The sequence below is a fragment of the Zonotrichia leucophrys genome, chromosome 14, assembly GCF_028769735.1.
Source record: "Zonotrichia leucophrys gambelii isolate GWCS_2022_RI chromosome 14, RI_Zleu_2.0, whole genome shotgun sequence".
Classification (NCBI taxonomy): domain Eukaryota; kingdom Metazoa; phylum Chordata; class Aves; order Passeriformes; family Passerellidae; genus Zonotrichia; species Zonotrichia leucophrys.
The window spans coordinates 13,896,848-13,915,940 of NC_088184.1; the positions used below are offsets into that span (position 1 = coordinate 13,896,848).

Below are 19,093 nucleotides of genomic sequence, written 5' to 3' on the forward strand. Positions count from 1 at the left end.
GAAGGATTTTCCCCCATCCCATGGGGTCTAGGAGCCCTGCTGAGGGGTCCATAAGTCAGAAATTCCATTAAAAGTGCAGAGGAAGAACGATGAGCTCTCCAGGGCACATCTGAGCCCCAGTCCCAAGAGGATGCAAGTTCACAGGGCAAACCCTGGATACATGGGTGATCCAGCCCCAACTCAATAAAAACCTTCACACAAAACTGACCTGAGCACATTTATTTTCATAGAACCACTGAGTGGTTTGGGTTGGAAGGGACCTTAAACTCATCTCATTCCACACCCTGCCATGGGCAGGAACACTCTCCACTATCCCAGGCTGCTCCAACCTGGCCTTGGACACCCCCAGGGATGGGGCAGCCACAGCTTCTCTGGGCAACCTGTGCCAGAGCCTCACCATCCTTACAGTAAGGAATTTCTTCCAACAGAATAAATTTCTCCTTCAGTCTGACCTCTCCCAGGCCAGCCATGGGGTAAGTTCTCCCCTGGGGTGCTAGGGCAGGAGAATCCCTCACTCTGGGCTTAGGTGGCTCCATGTGAGCATCTCCCACTGGGAAAGACATGCCCCAGCTGGCTCCTGACCTGCTGAAAGAGCAGGAAACCTGATATTACCCTTACTGCACCCACAGAGACCAGAGGCATCGACCTGCTCCTGTTACGAAAAAATCCATTTTTCCCTTTCTGATTCCCTGTAATCCCTCATTAAAGCATAAGGACATTCTCTGCTCTCTGTCACTGCTTGGATGCTGGAAAACAACCCTGCTCACAGATATTACATTTATTTAAAGGCAGGGTGGAAAAAGATAGACCTGAGCAGCCAGGGCCTGGTTGTGGTGCTGGCAGGGAAGAAGAACTGGCTGAGATGGAAATGCAAGCACTGGGGCTGGCTGACCTTTGCCAAATGCCAGAGCAGCCAGCCCTTCTGGCTGTCCCAAGGGGCTGGGGAGGAAATGAGTATGGGCTGACCTTATCCCTCCTAATTTGGGGCTCGAGCTCCACTGCAGCCAGCAGCACACAGAGCACACAGAGCAGTGTCCAAGGGGAGCACCAACAGCACCAGGGGGACACTGTGGCCACCCTGACAGCCTGCATCACTTTGGCTGAGTGAGTCCCTCCTACGTGAGACAAACTCTGTGTTTCCAGGAGGTTGCAAAGCTTAGGAGAGACAGGAGAGGAACCTGCAGGGCTGCTCCTGGGGAGGATCATGCATGGGCACCCCATGGGATGTGTGGGGGCTGCTCCTGCAGCTCACCAGGACAGCACTGAGCCCCTGGCACAGCAATGACACCACCTGAGGCTGGCATGTGCCCATGTGCAGCCACATCAGCACCAGGCACAGGCTTTCCAAAGGCATGTGCAGAAAATGCCCCGGGGACCTGCGTGCCACTGGCAGCAGGAACATGATTAGCAGGAGCTCTGGGCAGCAAGGCAGGAGGAAAAGAACAGAACAAACCACGGTTTTAATTTGTACAAGCTGGTAATTATAGTTGCTATCTGTCTGAAATCTCTATTGAGTTTATTTAAATATGTTCTCCGTGAAGGCCATTCAGACAGGAATTATCAAGGTGTTGCAGCAGAGGAGATAATGCCATGCAGTTTTCAACAGATCAAGGGCTGATTAGGAGGAATTAATTAGCTGCTTAAACAGTCCTTGACTCGCTGCAGCAATTAGCTGTCACCTCCCTGCAGTCACGTTCCCAGCACAGCGGTGCCTCCGATGCAAAGCACAAACTCCTTCCCTGAGGGCTGGTGGGAGCACCAGGCCGGCCCAGGTGGGCACATGGCCCTGGGAAGGGGTGCTCAGCCCACAGGAGCCCCAAAGCCACCCCGTGGGCAAGGCTGGCACACAGGCAGGGTGAGCTGGGCTCTGGGGACTCCTGTGTGCCCACCCCAGTGCCCATCGCTGGTCAGGGATTCCCAACATGGGCACCTTTGGGTGCATTCCCTCCTCCAGCCTTCAGCAGGCCAGTCCCCCAGGCATTCCCCACCCAGCATCTCTTCTGGGCTGGGAACCACCCAGCAGATCATCCAGCAGCCTTTATCCCCCCTGCTGTCCCTTTGGTGGGGTGGGAGCATCACATCTGCAAGCACTAAACCATGGAAAGCTGGCCCTGCAGAACTGAAGGCTGAGCCACTCTCACTGGACACTGCCTGGAGGAGAAGCTGGCACTTGGGGTGACCAGGAGACCACCAGGAGGCTCTGAGCCCCTCCTGCCAGGAGCTGCTCCCAGCTGCCAAGCTCCTCCAGCATCCCAGTGGGCTCCACTTTTCTCCCTGCCTGCACTAGGAAAAACCGTGGCAGCTTTGGACTACCTGGTGCAGATGCTGAGTTACTTCTCTGAAGGTTTCTCAGCTCACAGGCTCTCCATTACAGAGAGCCATCAGATGGTAATGCAGCCTGAAAGCTTTTTAGCAAATGATTAAAGCCTTGTGAAGTTCCCCCACCAAGTACTGGAGCAGCAGCTTCCAGTTCATGCAATTAAAACACTGAACTGATATGAGAAGAGACAAGCAGCATCTTAATGGTTTCATGTGAGCTGTGAGGCAAACCAGGCTGTGTCCATGGAGCTTATAATGGTAATACCCAAGAAAAGATGTACCCAGAGATGGTTTGATGGCAAGGAACAGGTGCTGGGGACAACAGGTGACAGTCTGAGCCCATGCAGGTGGAGGCAGAGCATGGCAGAGCCTGGAGGCTCCAAGCACACCCTGGTTTGAGAGCTGGCAAGTGTCCCAGGAGATGGGGACAGGCTGGCTCATCCAGATCTCCCCAGCAAGCAGCACCAGTTGAGTTTTTCCCCTTTCCCACTCCCTCACTGGTGTGATGGCAGTAAGAGCTGTCAGGGAGCACAGCCGAGCAGCACAGCTCTGCTCCTCCACGCCTGCCAAGGGCTCTCAGCTTGGAAAGGAAAGCGTCCATTTGACGCAAGGAGGATTTTTCCATTGCCTTTCACTGGCTCTGGATGGGGGGTTTGTTGTTTGTTCCAGCCAAAAGAAACAGGAGAGGGATTTTGGAGAGACAAGGCGATGTGCGGCCTGGCCGTGCAAGGACACTGAGGTGAGGAACAGCCAGCTGGAACACTGGGGCTGCACACCCAGGTGACAAAGAGCTGCACAGAGGGAAAAACCACATGTCTGCAGGCTCTCACAGCGGAACATGGGGTTTGGAACACACAAAGGGCTTCAAAAAAAAAAAAAAGGAGAACATCCAAGTGCTGAAGCAGAGAACTACCTAGAAGCAGAGAGCAGGGTGGGCTGCCCTCCAAAACCAAAAAGTTGAAGTGAGATGAGACAGCATGACAAACCCTCACTGTCTACAGTCCCCATCATCCAAACCAGCAAGTTAAGAGGATGAAACATAAGCTGGAGTGCCTCTTGTAGTGACTCTGTCCTCATGGATGCCGCCAGTGAGGTCAACAGGGTCCAGTCTGAGCACTTTGACACGGGGAGAAGAATAAAGCGACTCCACTTGTAAAGAAGCGGAAGGACACTGAAGTAACCCAGCCTGCCTCCACCACTTTGAGCCTAAAAAACAACCCTCCCTGCACCCATGCCTAGTGAAAGTAATTGGACTGAAACGGCACAGGTCACCTCAGCTAACAGCCTTGAGCTGGGGAAACAAAACAAGTCTGCAGGTAAACAGATAAGGGTTTCATAAAGACTAGGTACGCTTTACCTCAGAGTTATCCCTCCAGATTACCTCCACACGAGCCTTTACCTTGAATCCACTCATGATAAAGAGTGAGATAAAAAATTTCATTTCTCTAATAGTGTTTATGTGATTTGTCCAAGTAGGATCTCATTAGCTGGCTGCAATGAAAACAAGCCCTTGCTTAGTGTACGCCAAGGCAGCCTGGGTCCATCGATGTTCCATGAGCCACATCCTCTCCTCTTCAATAAAAACAAAAATGACACAGAATATGGGCTGTATTTGCTAGCAATTTCCAACACAAAATCCGAACAGTTTCTCCTCAAAGCAAAGAGCTCATGATTTATGTCCAAAGAGCTGGAAGCTGAAGGCAGGTGATTTCAATAACCCAGAACGAGCTGTGTTAATTAATTCTGAGAGTGGGCATGGGGAGCCCTTATGATCAGCTCCCCGAGAGCAGAGGGGAAGGGCAATGTGCTCCCACCACAGGCAATCAGCCTCAGCCCAACCCCATTTTCCCAGCCAGCAAATCCCATGGAAAAACTATTTGTGAAATAATGATTTCTCCAGAGCACAGCACGGGATGGGGAAGGAGCTTTCCAGTCCCAGCCTGGGCCGTGGAAGGGATGGCCCAACAGTGGCAGGGACATGGGCTGAATGGAGAACGGGGAGCAGCTGGGACATACCCAGCTCTTCTAAACCAGGAATGCAACCAAATAAAATAATCCTCTGAGATTAGGGAAAGGCAGAAACTGCCTCTAAACGAGTATGTGAGGCTCTGCTGGAGCTCAGAGGGAAGGCAAGTGCTGCCAGATGAGCATCTCGTGAGCAGGACGGTGAAGCATTTTTCCAGATTTCTTTTCATCTTCCATGCCCAGATGACTTGGCCCACACTCAGCTTCCCACTGCACACAGTCCCCATCCAGAAAACCACAAGCCTTGTATTTTCACACGTTCCTCTGAAGCTCAGAGTGTTTTCCTTGGGGCAAACAGATTGGAAACAGGCAGCCCATAGCAGGCACTTTCATAAACAAACCAGAAGCAAAGGTGTGTGCCAGCCTCCTGAGTGACTGAGAACATTCTGCCCACATCACATCCTGTATTTGCATGGGATTTTTTCCTGTTGCTTGTACTCATGCAGCCCTAAATAAAGCAAAGCAGAGGAAGAGCCTGAAGTGTTGTACACAGCTGCTTTCATTGAACCAGGCCCTCTACCCAACAGACCCATTTTCAAACAAAGCGATCCAACAATAGCACTGACGATGTTTGGACTGGCACAGATTTAGGAAGACAAGCTCTGTGCTGCACCACACTGTCAGCAAGGACTCAGTACAAATGCCACGTTACAAGATAAACATCCCTCCTTTTTTTCTTTTTTTTTTTTTTTTAAGACCTTTTACTTTCTCCCCTCAGTTCAGCTGAGTTATTTCCAAACGAGGCCCTGGATCCCAAAGGATCAGAGTGCTGAGGTCAAGTCTCCCTGAATTCACTTCAGAGCCTTGGGTTTGGTTTAAAATGTGGAGATAAAGCTTTATCTGCATCGTGAAGGATCTATTCTGCTCCTCAAAGAGCAGAATGCTTCCCAATGCTGCTGCAAACCTGCAGTTCCAATTGCCATCACCGTTGCAAATAAGGTCAGCCTGATTAAAAAGCAGCTATTCTAGGCGTAGTGAAAATGCTCAATCTTCAGCTAGAGTGTGCTATGCAGGAAATATCCTGTTCCTGAACTGAAACAAGCCTTCATAGGCTCCAGGTAAAAGGAGATTGAGGTCACCTAACAACTGACATTACTTGTAGCCTCTGATTCATTGCAGAGGCTGTGTAAAGCTATACTGGAGGTGTCAGCTAAATCAGGTGTTTCTTTCTCTCTTGTATGACCTGTATTTAATTGCAGATACAGGTTCAGGTACCACTGTGAGCAGCCAGTGTCCCCAGCCAGCCCAACCTGCAGATGTCACACTGCCTGCAATTGAAAACTAGGGCTGGATGCTGCAATATTTCAATTCAGACAATTACTCAAGGAGCTGTGGCCCATGGGAGTGAAAATACTCTGGCTCTGTTGTCTTAAAGATTAAATCTGAAGCTTCAATTCACCCAATGTATGAGTAAGAGGGAGCTGGCAGGAGAGAAGGGGATGGAGAAGGGCTGTGGGTGACAGCAAGCAGCAGCCTCCAGAGACACAAACCCAGCAGCACAAAAACACCCAGCCCCACAGAGAGGAAGATAAAGCAGCTGAGCCATCCCAGCACTGCCTGGATCCTGTGTTTGATCCTGTGAAGGTTTTCAGGACTGGGCATCATCTTTGCAGTTTGCTCTCCTTAATGGGTTTGCTTGGATTCCAGCTCAGCCCAGCTCATTAGCCACACTGCTGAATGCCACACTAATTCTGCATCCCTTCGGCTGCTGCAGATAAATAACAAAATTGCCTCCACGCAGGGGTTGTTTTCTTCCTCTCTCCCCCTTATGCAGGTCTGGTAGCATCTCATGTATCTGTTAATGAAGTCCATAATATCCAGAGTTTCCCAGCAAGTAAAAATTACAATCATTAGCCAGTGAGTGATGAGACAAAAACACCATTTCTGCCAGGCTGGCAGTAACAGCACAGCAAGTACACGTCCCAGAGAGCTGAGCCTTGCTCTCCTGTAATGTGGTACCCAATGTTCTTCATTAGCACCTCTCCCTAATAGAGCAAGGCAGCGTCCTGCACCAGGTCACAATTACACACAACAATTAATCCAGGCAGAAACAATGACAGGCAGCGCAGAGGAACACTTTGCAGAGGGGTGGTAAAAAGATGAAGTGGAAGAGGAATAGGAACATTTTAAAACCCTGCCTGAAACCAAAATCAAGTGGAGGCACAAGCGACAGCATGGAAGAGGAGCCATGTCTGGTTTCCTTGAACACGACTTTGTAATTTTTGTTTTAAATAGAAAAGAAACTCAGCAATTACTCTTTTGGTCACAATACTCCAGTGACCAGGACAAACAGGCTCAGACCAGGACTTCTTGTGCTATTTGCAAACAACACACAAAGCCAACTCAGCTTCTCCCAGAGCTGCAGCCTCTCTCTTGCTGCCCTTTTGTGAAATTAGGGTTTAATTCTCTAGAATAAGCCTGCTAATAAGGAGTCCCAACACAGCCATCCTCTGGACAGCGTGTACCCGCTCATCGTTCCCCCAGGAGCTGTGATGGGAGGGGGACAGGGAAGGGGGGAGAAGAAAATAAATCCCCCTCAGAGAGCACAAAATGCAAGAGAAATCCAATACTCCTTCACAGAGGAGTGAGAGGTGGTTGGAATAGAGGTACTGGCTGCACTGGCCATGCTCAGCAAAGCACTGATTTCGTCTGGAAGGGCCTCCTGTCCTCTCCCAGCTGCACAGATCATGTTCCAGGCTCTGTGTTAAGCTCCCCTGGGAACATTTCCCACTGAGGACACGCATGTTTGTGATGCTGCTGTCGTGGCAGCAACAATAGAGAGGGACAATGTGATCTTTATGTAACTCTGGCTCTGTTCCCCTCTGCCCAGGGATGAGATGTTCAACACACGGGCACAACAGGTAACCACAGCCTGAAGGGTTAAACACAACCACTGGACCCCTCTGGTGTCACACTGGGGTTCCTCTGGGTGTGGATGGGTGTAGCCATGTGCCCCATGGTGTTTGTTCATCTGCTCAATGCAAGAAAAGGAACCCAAAGCCGAGTGAACACTCAGTTATCCTCAGATCCAGTGATCTGCATGCCAGGGGAGCTCCTTCCCCTTCCTGCAGCCTCAGAGCCCAGTGCTGGGATATACACACACCAGCCCTGAAAGATTCTCACAGCCTTTTGCTCCACAAATTTCTGCTACATCTGGACAGAGCAGGAGGAGAGAGGCTGAGAAAGTCCTTCCAGATATGGATCTACTCACATCTGCACCAGTGGCCAAAGCTTAATGGATACAGGAAGAAAAGTAATGCTCCTCATTGGGCAATGCACCCGCTTTGGCTTCCGAGTACATCAGTCTCTGGAAAATTATTGTACAACAAAATCTCAGAATGAAACTAATTCAGCGCTGCTCTCCAGCCTTGGGAATGAAATGAGTAAGTCTGCAGTCATTACAACAATGTCCTGGTAAAAATAAACAGGAAAGGGCACTAAGTAGGAATGCTTCATAGTTAAAAATACAGTATCTCGTCTGAGGTCATTCTGGCTTTTTATAGGAACAGGCATGTGTGCCTCAAAGTGATCAGATTGGGTATCACTTCCTGTTACAGATGGACACCTCAGTCACAGACAGATGGACAAGGTTCATTTCCCCAGTCCAAAACCCTACCTGGGATGATGCAGATTGAGCATCTGCTACTGGGCTGGCAGCTCTGAGGGAAGAGGCAGGAATTGGAACACCTGACTACATGGGGGGATTTGGGGTCTGTCTTCCCTTCACTCAACAAGACTGACAAGGAGGATGCCCAACTTTTTCTATCTGAAAGGTGCAGAGAAGAGGTTTGAGCCAGGGTGGTCACGCTGAGCAGCAGGCAGGCACAGAGAAGATGCTGGACAAAGGGCAGGAGGCAAGAAAAGCAGGCAGAAGAAGTACTGTAAAGGATCATAAAAGCTGCATGTACACTTTCCTCCACAGAAAATGTCTTTCTGCTTTTATGGCAAGGAGCTGCTACAATTACAGCTTCTTTTATAAGCGAAGCAGAAACCAGATAATGAGCAAACCTCCCACGGTACAAAGGAGGTGACGAAGGCGCTCTGGGAGCCCTGATGGTCAGGCTTCCCTGCAACAGCCAAAGCACAGAAAATTGCTAAAACCCATTTCCATTTCACCCTCTTCAGGGCTGTGAGCTGTTCATAGCCTTTTTCTTCCCCAAAGTACAAAAAGGATCATACCAAAAATGGGCCTATACAGACAGCAAGTGAAAACCCTTCAGCAAGACAAAGCAGAGCTTGCACATGCAGACCTTGCAGAATGAGCCCAGGGCTGCATCATCCCTGGTCTGAGAGTGTAAAAAGAGGGAACAAAAAAAGGTTTCACAAAGAAAAAGCCAAGTAAGACATTGTCCAACCCAGGTGAGTCTGTACTTCACCACAGATGTTCAGGATTTCAGTGACACATGGGAAAATCAAGAGCTCCCACCAGTCATCTGCTCCTTGACCTCAAGACCCACTGAACGAGCAGAGCAGTTTGATGAAGCCATGTGTATGTGCAGGTGACTTCTGGAAACCAAATTTTTAACTTCCTAAGAAAGTTGCACCTCATTCCTGCATGGGAGCAAGCACAGAAGTCCAGATGGCTTGGTAGGGAACAGGAAAATTCAGGCAGCAGCTCCACAGCGCTTCCACTGGATTGGGGTCACCCTCCAAAATCAAAATTCCCTGTTCTGTAAGGTCAGTTGTCCTCCATCAATGAAATACATCAGCATCAGCTTCCAAAAATCAACTTTTTTCCCCTGGGTTTGGGTATGGGGGTTTTAAACAGTGTCAGGATCCCTTAGGAAGGGGAATGTAAGGGGGCTGATGCAGTCAGGCAGCCTGGGAGGCTGCACATACTTGTTTGCTTTAATTAAGATGAGGTTCCTAATATTCACAAGGAACCAATGTCCAACAAGCACTGCTTTGACCAGGCTGCTGAAGTATCTGCTGCCACAGTCAGGAGAGCAGGGATGTGGGATGCTCCTGCCAAGAGCCATTTCCAGCTGCACATGTCACTGAGGTCATTAGAGAGGTGGAAAACACGGGGAGGGTTTTGCTTTAGTGATTTACTAATCTATTTCCCACCCATTTGCTGCTGGCATGTGAGCAACTGGAGATGTGTCCTCTCTGAGTTCATCCAGGAGGGAGAAAAATAGAGAAAAATGAGGTGACATTTTCTTTGGGGTGCCACCAGCCTGTCACAAGCCAGAGTCAGCACCCTCACCATGAAACCTCAAGGATTCCCTCCCCACCACGAGTCTCCAGACATGCAGAAGATGCAACTGCATCCTGCTGGAAGCACAGCACTGGGGTTTACAGAAATAACCTCCCAAGAGCACCCAGCACACTGAGTGTCTGCATTTCTCCACCAAAACAGCCTATTTTGGGAGATCACATCCTCCTGGGAACTGGGCAGGCTTCTGCTAAACCATCTGTGCCATGGCACAGCTGGAATACACCCAGCTGATGTCTGTGACTGTGGCAGGCCCCTGCCCAGCCCCTGCATCACTGACATTCCAGGGGTGGCAGTGGCTTTGTTTGTCCCCTCCAGCAGCTCCCAGTCCCCAGGCTGTGCACAAACACTGCCACAGCCCAGGGCCACACAGGAGGAGCTGCCTCTTCCACACCTGCTGGTCTGGGGAGATAAAACCATTTTCTCTTTTGCTTCCAGCTGCACCTTTTCCCTTGTCCTGTGAGACACAGGTGGCCACAGACTTGCACGTGAGAAGGCTTAGCAGCAGGATGGCAGGAGAGGGATGGAGTGGGATGGAGAAGAAAGGGCCTCTTCCAGCTTCCAGGGTCTAAAGATAATCCTCTGATCCCATATGGAAACAAGACTCTTGGCTTAATTTTTTTTTTTCATCTTTTGTGTGTGTGCTGACTTACTCCAGCAGGGCTGCCAGAAGCCTGCAGTTTATTTTTAAAATACTAAACAAGAGAAGTCCAATATACACAACAAAGACCCTAAGTTTTCACAGAAGCACTCTGCAGATGCTAAAAAAAGGAGGTGGCTTATCGGGTCAGCAGCGAGGTGAGAGGCAGATTCTGACCTTGGTTTTGAGAAATGCTGAGCTGGCACGTCACACACCAGCTGGATCCCAAATTCACTCCAGGAACAGGCACAGAAATGGCTCAGCTTCCCAAGCACAGCCTGCCTTGGCAGGTACCCGTGCTCAGTGGGTGGGCAGCTGCTGGAATGACTGTCACCACCTCACCCAGAGCCCTGAGACCGTGCCCAGCTCGACACACAGACAAAGCACCTCAGCTCCCAGCTGGGCTCCACCAAACCCCCACCACAGGCAGCTCAGCCTGCAGGGACATCATAAAAACACATTGCACAGCTTCTTCTAGAGGATTTAGATGAAAACAGCAGCACCTCCAGCTGTGAGGCTGTGGGAAGCAGTGCTGGGACGGAGGATGTGCCTCTCCCTCAAGGTGACAGCGCTCCTAATTGTGCCAGTCCAGCCGGCACGCCGGAGGGTGCGACCCAGTTCTGGGGCTTGTTATGAGGCTCACAGCGGTGCCAACACGCTGGAAAAGCTAAATTTAGGAGATAAACAGGCCTGGTGTTACACACCCAGGCAGGACTGGCTCTGTTACGAGAGCTGGAGAATCGATGCCGCCCGCTTCCGCGCGTTACAGCGGCGCTGCCGGAGTGAAAGCGTTACCGAGTCACTTGGAATAAAATTGCCACTAAATGCTATTTGGGAGATGGGGGAAGAAAAAAAAAAAGGCAAATCCTCACTCTTTCTCAGCTATTGTAGGAAATGAAAATGGCTATTGCTGCCTGGTAGAGAGTCCAATTATGAATAATGTGCGTTCTCTCCCTGCACAAAGGATGAAAGGCATCAGAGCTGGTGGTGACATTTTAAGACCGGAGATGTAAGAGCGGATCTGAGCCTCGTTGCAAGCCCAGCTTTACCCCAATAAAGAAACACTTTCTGCAGTCAATTGCCTTGCAGCGTAGCTTGAAGCCCTGCTATTGATCTAGCATCTGTTATAAGCAGATAATCATCGCCGCTGTGCCATGGCTGCTATGATGGGGTCTAAAAGCACTTTCCAGAAGCTGGTTGAGGGCTGTTTTCTGCTCTCCCCTGCAGCTGCAGGAAGGCAAAGGTTTGTGGGGGAGCCCACAAAAGTCTCGCAGGTTGACAGAATTTGAAGGCCAGAAAAAAAATATTGAATTCCCTCAATTCATTCATCTCCCAGCGCTGTAAACTTCAGGTGATTGAGGTGCACTCCCTGCAAGGCTCTGCTGCCATCCCAGCCCTCACACAGTCATTTCATACCCTGCAATTTCCTTTCCCCAGTGAGGTGCTGACACACCACCATCAAGCCACAGCTCAATCTTTTCCTTCTCTAAGACAGGCAGCGAGAGCTGCTGAAATCTCTCAGCATCAGGCTTTTTTCTCCTGTCCCCAAAAGGTTTCTCAGGCTTTGACTCGCTGAGGTTTGAATCCTGGCATCTCCTGAGCTTCCATCTACTGCCCAGCAGCGTGGGGATGATTTGGGGCAGGCACCTTCCTCCAAGTTTAGCAAGAAGTGGTCAGAGTAGGTGAAATCAGAAAATCAGACTGCCAGTGTCTGCAATCTTCCCCCTCCCTTCCAGTGCAAGCACTTCTTACCCACTAGGCAGATTCCTCCAGTCTCCAAAGAAGGAGAAAAGGATGGGAAATTAAAAATAAATGAACCAAGAGATACACATCCATCAGGAGCCAGGCGTTGTCAGCCCAGGTCCCTGTGCAACTACTTCTTTAATCAAAACCTCATGCAGCTTAAACGCTTGACAGAAGTCTAGAACAGACATCGTGCTACCCTGAACAGGAAAAGCTGCAACCTTGAAGAATAAAATCACTGTCTGATGGGGTCTATTTTCCTTAAAATCACGCTAAATTACGCCAAGCCCGTTCCTAGCAGTGACATCTGAGGTTTCACCCTGCAGATTCCTGTGAGACACACGGGTGTCTCTCGTGGGTGACCAGAGGTGATGGGAGGAGTGAGGGCGCCAGCTGAAGATGAGCCATTTCTAAATCGGTCCGTGACGCCAGACCTAAATTTTTAAGAGGCTCAAATCAAGAAAAGATTGCTGATGGATGCACTCCCCACTTCAAACTCACTTGCGTGGTGATGGACGTCAGACTGCCGGCCTCATGGCTATGCCTGGCTGCTACTGGGAGGGACAGAAACCTTCCAGCTTTCTAGAAACTCCTCATGTGCCAAGGCTCAGCCAGCTCCTCAGAGCCTGCTGCATGCAGGTTATCTGCCTCTCTTGGCTTGAAAGTGTTTGTCCCTGAGGAGTTTTTATTTATTGCCTTCCTTAGTTACCAAGGGATGAGGAGTTTCTCCCATCGTTCTGCAGCTTTCCAAACACAGATGGGATTTATTGAAGTTCCTGCTGCTCTGGCCTCATTAAGGTTTTATGGCACAGCTCCAGAGATGTGCCTGCTCCTTGCTGGGTGCCCCTCTACAGCCCCACGGTGGCTCAGGTCTCTTGGCTGCACTGAACATCCTTGGGGAGTTTTAAGTGATTTCATTCCCCAAAACAGCTCTGCTGCTTCCTTTTGAGACCTCACCTGCACCCTGTCTCCTGTGGGAACACAGCTCCCAGCAGCTCCTCTCATAACAGACACAGTGGGTGGGAAAGCAGAGACAGCAGAGAGGGAAAAATATGAGAAAAACGAGAATAATGCAGTAGCACATTCAGGCTGTGCCATGGACAATATAACCTGTCCAGGGACAGGCAGGATTTTCACTGGCATGAAGGGGGTGGAAGCAGAGGAGGGGACGCAAGCCCAGGGTTTGGTGAGGAAATGCAGCAGGTGGCCTTGGGGAGACATTGCTGGAACCCTCCTGCACATGCCTGCAGGGAGGAAGGAGGGAATTGTGAGTCCTGAGGCCTTCTAGAAGAGCTTTTCTCCCCTGTAGAGAACAGGAGGGAGCATCAGCACAGCCCAGCTGGAGTCTGCAAATTGCTCCATTTAGGCTCTGGTCCTCAAAATTGCTCTTACCTAAAGTACATCCACCGACCTGACAAGCACCACATTTTTCTCTGGTGGCCACACTCCTCCACAGCCTCCAGAGCTTGTGCTTCATCCCCAAACTCTACAGGTTTTGTCCCAGAGAAACATGCCTGTGCTCACCAGGTCACCTTGCTGTGATCAAGGCCTTGGGATGTGCCTGTCCATGACCCAAGCACTGCATGGAGCCAGGGTTTCCCCACCACACATTTATTCAGAGTCATTGCACAGCAAGGACAACCCAGAAACAAACTCTGGAAGAGGCAGACCTGGCTGGAGTTCAGCAGAAACAGGGAATTAAGACACTGAACTAAATCAAACGAAATCCCCACCCAATTTCTATCCAAATCAGGAATTTCATGCACAGGAGAGATTTTGACCAGCATCCCACATTAGTTATTGAGCAGAGAGAGCACAGAGTGCTTGGCACTGTGCAGGATTCCAGTCTTTGCACTGAAGCTCTCGGAAACCCGGAGTAATTCAGATGCAGAAGCAATCTCAGCTGCTGGGAAGGAACTCAAACAGCCAAGGACAGAGAGAGCCTGTGCAGGGATGGAGGGAAAGAAAGAAGAGCTGCTGGCTGGGTGCAGGGAGGGGACAATGAGCACATGGATAAAAGGATGGGGAGGAGGTAAAGGAAGGAGGTCAGGGAAAATCCATGGATAGCCAGAGCCACTCTTGCTGAATTGTACCCAACAGTGGGGGCTTGTTTGGGGCTGCAGGACGCACAGACTCCCTGCAAGAGCCTTCCAGCATTGCCTGGTGTGAGCCACACATGGGACTGCAAACACCTGGGAGATGCTGGGGGGCTTGGGCAGAGCAAGGATGGAGGCACACGGACTGCAAGCCCCCCCCCCCGGCCCATTCCAGATGGACAAACACGGAATGCCACGCTCAGAGCTCTCCCCAGCACTCAGCTCAGGCTGCTCACTCAAACCTCCTGCTCGTCTGGCTTGGAGTGCCACCTGCTGCCAACGGCGCCGCTCTCCAGTCCCTGCGAGGGGACAACAGCAGCGCAGAGCAACAAACTTCCTGCTCTTACATCGGCGTTCCTGTCCTTTAACAGCAGCCAAACTCCTGATCCAAAAAGCAACGCTATTTCCCAAGCTGCAGGCGTCCCACGAGTTGCAGGCATAGCAGCAGATGCTAATAAAGTGCTTTTTTCTTTGCCTTTCATGCAGTTTCTCGCTGGAGCCAGCCTCTCCCCCCAGAGACCACATCCTGAATCTTCTTGTTCATTGATTCTTTATGCTAAATGATGACTCTGCAGCCGAAATAATGTGGCATATTCCAGCTCGCATTTCAGCCACCGTGAGACTTTTTAATAACGAGTTGCATGAAAAATTAGAGAGGCTGCAACAAAGAGCTCCGACAGAGGTTTCCAAAGTGACTCACAGCCTGCAGAGCCTCCCTTTTCCAAAGCCCAGTGTGAAACAATCTCAAGAGCCCCCGCACTCAGAGACAGAGGAGTCCTTCCCCTCTGGAAAAATAAGGCCTTGTAAAGGAGAATTCTCCAGGGAGAGAATCCCTGCAGGGAGGTTTGGTGGGCGGGTTTGGGAGTCGTGGCTGAGATGACATCCCATCCCCAGGAGTGCTCACAGGGGTGCTGCAGGGTGGGAGTCACCTCATCCTGGGCTTCCTGCTTGGCATATTGGCTCTGGAATGCTCCAGAATGGGGCCAGCAATGACTCCTGCAGGTTTTGCAAGGAGGCAGCAAAGCACAGCAGTAACAGGCAGTGGAGGTTTATCCAGCCTTGGCTCCCAAAGCACTGTGGCACCCACAGCCACAGCAAACATCACCCCTGCACAGGTATCTGCTCCTCCTAGGGCTGGCTTGCTGCCCACCCTGCAGCTCTCTGCCAGGCTTTGCAGCATGATGGAGGAGGGATTTTTTTCAGGCCAACTTTTGGCTGACTGTCTTTGCTTCCTGCCATCCACAAGAGCAGCTGCCAACATATTTCAAGGGGAAGCAGCAGGCAGCATATCCAGTGCAGCCACCCTGATGGGGATTAATGCCATTCATGCTCAGCCCCAGTAGTGAGCAGAGCCTGGCTGCTGGGTGGGACATGTGGCTGAAGGATGGGTTTGATTGCTCTGCTCCAGATTCCTTCTGTATCCTGAGCTGGCTCCCACTTCACCTCCTCTGTGACAGCCCTCACAGTCACCCCCAGCCCCAAGAGCTGCAGCACAGCCCCCTGCTCACCCACTCCTGAGATCTAATTGAGCAAAATTCCTCCACCCAGCCCAGCACACTTCTCAAAAGAGGTTTTTCCTCCCAAAGGAAGCTGGGAAAGGAAGGCTGAGAGTAAAGGAGCAGCTGGCACAAAGGCAGTTCTTACCACATTCCAGAAGAAAGGGTTGAAGGCTATGGAGAGGACAGCCACAATGAAGCCAGTGTCAGTGACATCCACGTAGCCAAAGAGCCGCACCATGGCTGCCACATCCACCTGTGGAAGAAGGGATGGTTACTGCATTCACCTCAAACCAGCTGCCCCAAGGGCACATGAACTTTTTACTAGCCCTAAGCAATGTGTTGTTACAGCTTGCAAAGTGCTGTGTCAAGGTGCAAAGCCCAGGAGGAGGATGGGGAATTCTCCAAGCTGTCCCCCCAAACCTCACACTCACAGCGTGCCCAAAAGGACACAGGATCAGAGGTGACACTGCTGCTCTGAGGATGAGCACCAGTCCCCTGTTTTAGGGGAGGGAGCACCATTCCACAGCATCTCAGCATCCCTGGGGACACAGGGCTGTCCCAGGGGTGCTGGTCTGCATGGAATCCCCCAGCAATGAGCTGTGTCAGCTTCAAACTCGTCTCCCATAAAGCCAGAGTGATGCAAATCCCCTCCACAGCAAGGGGGAATGCATTTGCACTGTATGGAGCTGCAGAAGTATTTCCTGTCTTAATGACAACAACAAAACCCCCTTAAAACTCACTGCTCTCCTTTTTAAAAAGAGATATTTTTCCCCAGACAGCTCCCTGACATTGTCAGTGTTTTTACGTGCAGTAAGCCATGCTGCTTCTCCCTCTACACTCCCTCTCCTCCCTGTGCTGGTATTTGGATGAAAAACAGCCAGTGTCTTTTTTTTTTTTTTTTTTCCTTTGGTCAAAACCTTTGAAAACAAAAAACAAAATAGCCCATCCCAAGCCCAGCCTTCACTTGAAACAAAACCAAGACAACAGCATCGAGATGTGGAAGGATTTTGCTTCCCCAACACAGCTGTGTTTTCAAGACCTCTGGATGCCAGGGGACAGGCACAGCTCGAAAAGGTATCAGGGAGGGAAATTCCCACTGGTTCCTCACAGGCTCTTGGGAAGAACCAGAGCCACAGTGTCATCCATGGAAAGGGGCTGGTAAGCCAGCACCTCTCCTAGGCCAGGGGAAAGGCTGTGGGAGCAGCTCCCATGCTGGCCCAGGGCACATCCAGCCTCTCCAAGCGCCTCCTGCCCAGCCATGAGTGCCCGGGGTGCAAAGTGCAGGAGCAAAGACTGCACAGCCCTGGGGAAAGGGGGGATGGATCCTCACTGGGGCCCACAGCTGCCCTCAAACCACTGCCCAGCTCCTCCAGTCTCCCTCATCTGAGCCCTGGGGACACACGTGCTGGCAGGGAACAATGGGAACAGCCCCATGGCCTGATCCAGACCCATCTCCCTCTATTCCCACCCTCCACAGCCTCTCCTCCCCTCCCTTCACCCCCGAGCAGCCCTTCCCCACCAGACCTCATCCCTCCAAACTGCAGAGCCACAACCCGAGCAGCTGCTGGCACCGGGGCCGAACTGTCTAATCCCGTTTCAATTGCAATCCCGTGGGACCAGGACAGCTTCTTTCCTCTCGTTTTGTACGCTGCTGAGCACAGTGCTAGTACGGGCTGAACAAAAGCTTCTTGACCTACTAACTCCTGGCAGGCACCATCGTTAACATCGCACTCACCTTCTTTTCTCCCGCTCAACAACCAAATTCGCGGCAGCCAGCGGGAGGCAGATTGGCCTGTGCCTGGCTGTGTGCTTCTCGGGATAAAAGGGGAGCCCTAATGGGATGAGCTGTCTCTGCGAGCTGCTGGGACAGCCAAGTAACGGGCACAGAACATTCAACTTTGCCCCCTCCTCCACGCTGGAGGGATCAATGACCGTGGCGAGCGGTGCCCGCTTGATCAAAGCCCCGAAGTCAGCGAGGGTGGGAACAGCACGGGCGGCTGGGCGAGAGCTGTGCAGGCACCCAGGTGAGAGCTGTGCAGGCACACAGGTGAGAGCTGTGCAGGCACCCAGGTGAGAGCTGTACAGGCACCCAGGTGAGAGCTGTGCAGGCACACAGGTGAGAGCTGTGCAGGCACCCAGGTGAGAGCTGTGCAGGCACCCAGGTGAGAGCTGTACAGGCACCCAGGTGAGAGCTGTGCAGGCACCCAGGTGAGAGCTGTGCAGGCACCCAGGTGAGAGCTGTGCAGGCACCCAGGTGACAGCTGCTCGGGCACCTGGTGGGACATGAATGGGCACACGGGGAGAGCTGTACAGGCACCGAGGTGAGAGCTGTTCGGGCACCCAGGTGAGAGCTGTGCAGGCACCCAGGTGAGAGCTGTACAGGCACCCAGGTGGCAGCTGCAGGGATACCTGGATGGGACAGGAACAGGCACACAGGGGAGACTTGGGGAGAGCAATACAGGCACCAAGACGAGAGCTGCATGGGCACCCAGGTGAGAGCTGTATCGGCACCAGAGTGAGAGATGAATGGATACCTGGATGGGAGCTGCACGGGCCCTTCAACAAGAGCTGCAGGGGCTCCCGGGTGAGCCGCTGGCAGCACCCCCGGGCATTCCCGCAGTGCCAGCGCAGCCCCTGCCTCCTGCTCAGCCCGTGCCGTGCCGGCTGCGGTGGCACCGCGCTGGGCAGGGCGCTGGGTGCACCTGGGGAACCGGGACCGAGCATTCCGAGGCCTGCTGCACCTGCAGGGGCGATTCCCAGCGGATCCGCCGAGCCCCGCGGCGGCACCGGGAGGGCGGGGGATCCACGCCCGGGCTCCCCCCGCTGCCCCAGGCCGGGCCCTCCCCGGGGCCCTCCCTCCCGCGCCCGGCCCGCCGGTACCTGGCCGTAGTCCAGGCCGCCCAGCCCCTCGCAGCACTCCCGCGGGAAGCGCCGGGCCCCGCCCGCCGCCGCCTCCCGCCGCCCCGCGCCCGGCCCGCGCCGCCCCGCCATGGCCGGGTGCCCCCGCCGCTCCCCCGGCCCGGGCCCAGCGCCGGGCCCACGGTGGCGCTGCCGGGAGCCACGGTCCCGCCCCGCCGGGAGGAGCCGGGCCTGGAGCCGCGGCGGGCCCGGGGCCTGCGGGCCGGGGGCAGCACTGACCTCAGGCCGCGGCTGCGTGAGCGTGTGGGGCCGCGGCCGGACGGAGAGCGGCCCCGCGGCTGCACTGGGACCCGGCCCGCGGGAGCGGCGGGAGCGGGCGGGACGGACCCCCCGGGGCCGCAGCGGGAGCGGGGGAGCGGCTGGGAGTGGGACGGCCCTGGTGGGAGAGGGAGCGAGAACCGAGTGGGCACCGCTGCAGCGGGGGAGAGACGGGCACTGCCAGCCCCCATCTGTCCCCTGCCAGCCCTTGCCCGTTCCCTGCCAGCCCCTGCCCGTTCCATGCCCGTTCCCTGCCTGCCCCTTGCCTGATCCCTCCCCGTTCCCTTTTGCCCAGAGAAACCGTGACTGCCCCATGCCTGGAGGAGGTCCAGGCCAGGCTGGACTGGGCTTGGAGCAACCTGGCCTACTCCAAGGTTTT

The 19,093-nt window shown here is 52.9% G+C and overlaps 1 protein-coding gene across 3 annotated transcripts in view; it reads right to left on the bottom strand.

Moving 5' to 3' along the window:
- PEMT (phosphatidylethanolamine N-methyltransferase) overlaps positions 1-18,782 on the bottom strand; it is a 41,993-nt gene extending 23,211 nt beyond the window's left edge. Inside the window, exons 1-2 of one of the 3 annotated variants that reach the window (XM_064726135.1) lie at positions 18,676-18,782; positions 15,683-15,790 (exon numbers count right to left, since the gene is read on the bottom strand). In XM_064726135.1, coding sequence (XP_064582205.1) covers positions 15,683-15,775 — 93 coding nt within the window. In that variant the 5' untranslated portion in view covers positions 15,776-15,790; positions 18,676-18,782. Of the gene's footprint in view, positions 1-15,682; positions 15,791-17,272; positions 17,414-18,417; positions 18,540-18,675 lie in introns of those variants that run through there. The other 2 variants (XM_064726133.1, XM_064726134.1) reach the window with 2 other exon arrangements.
- Positions 18,783-19,093: the final 311 nt, after the last annotated feature.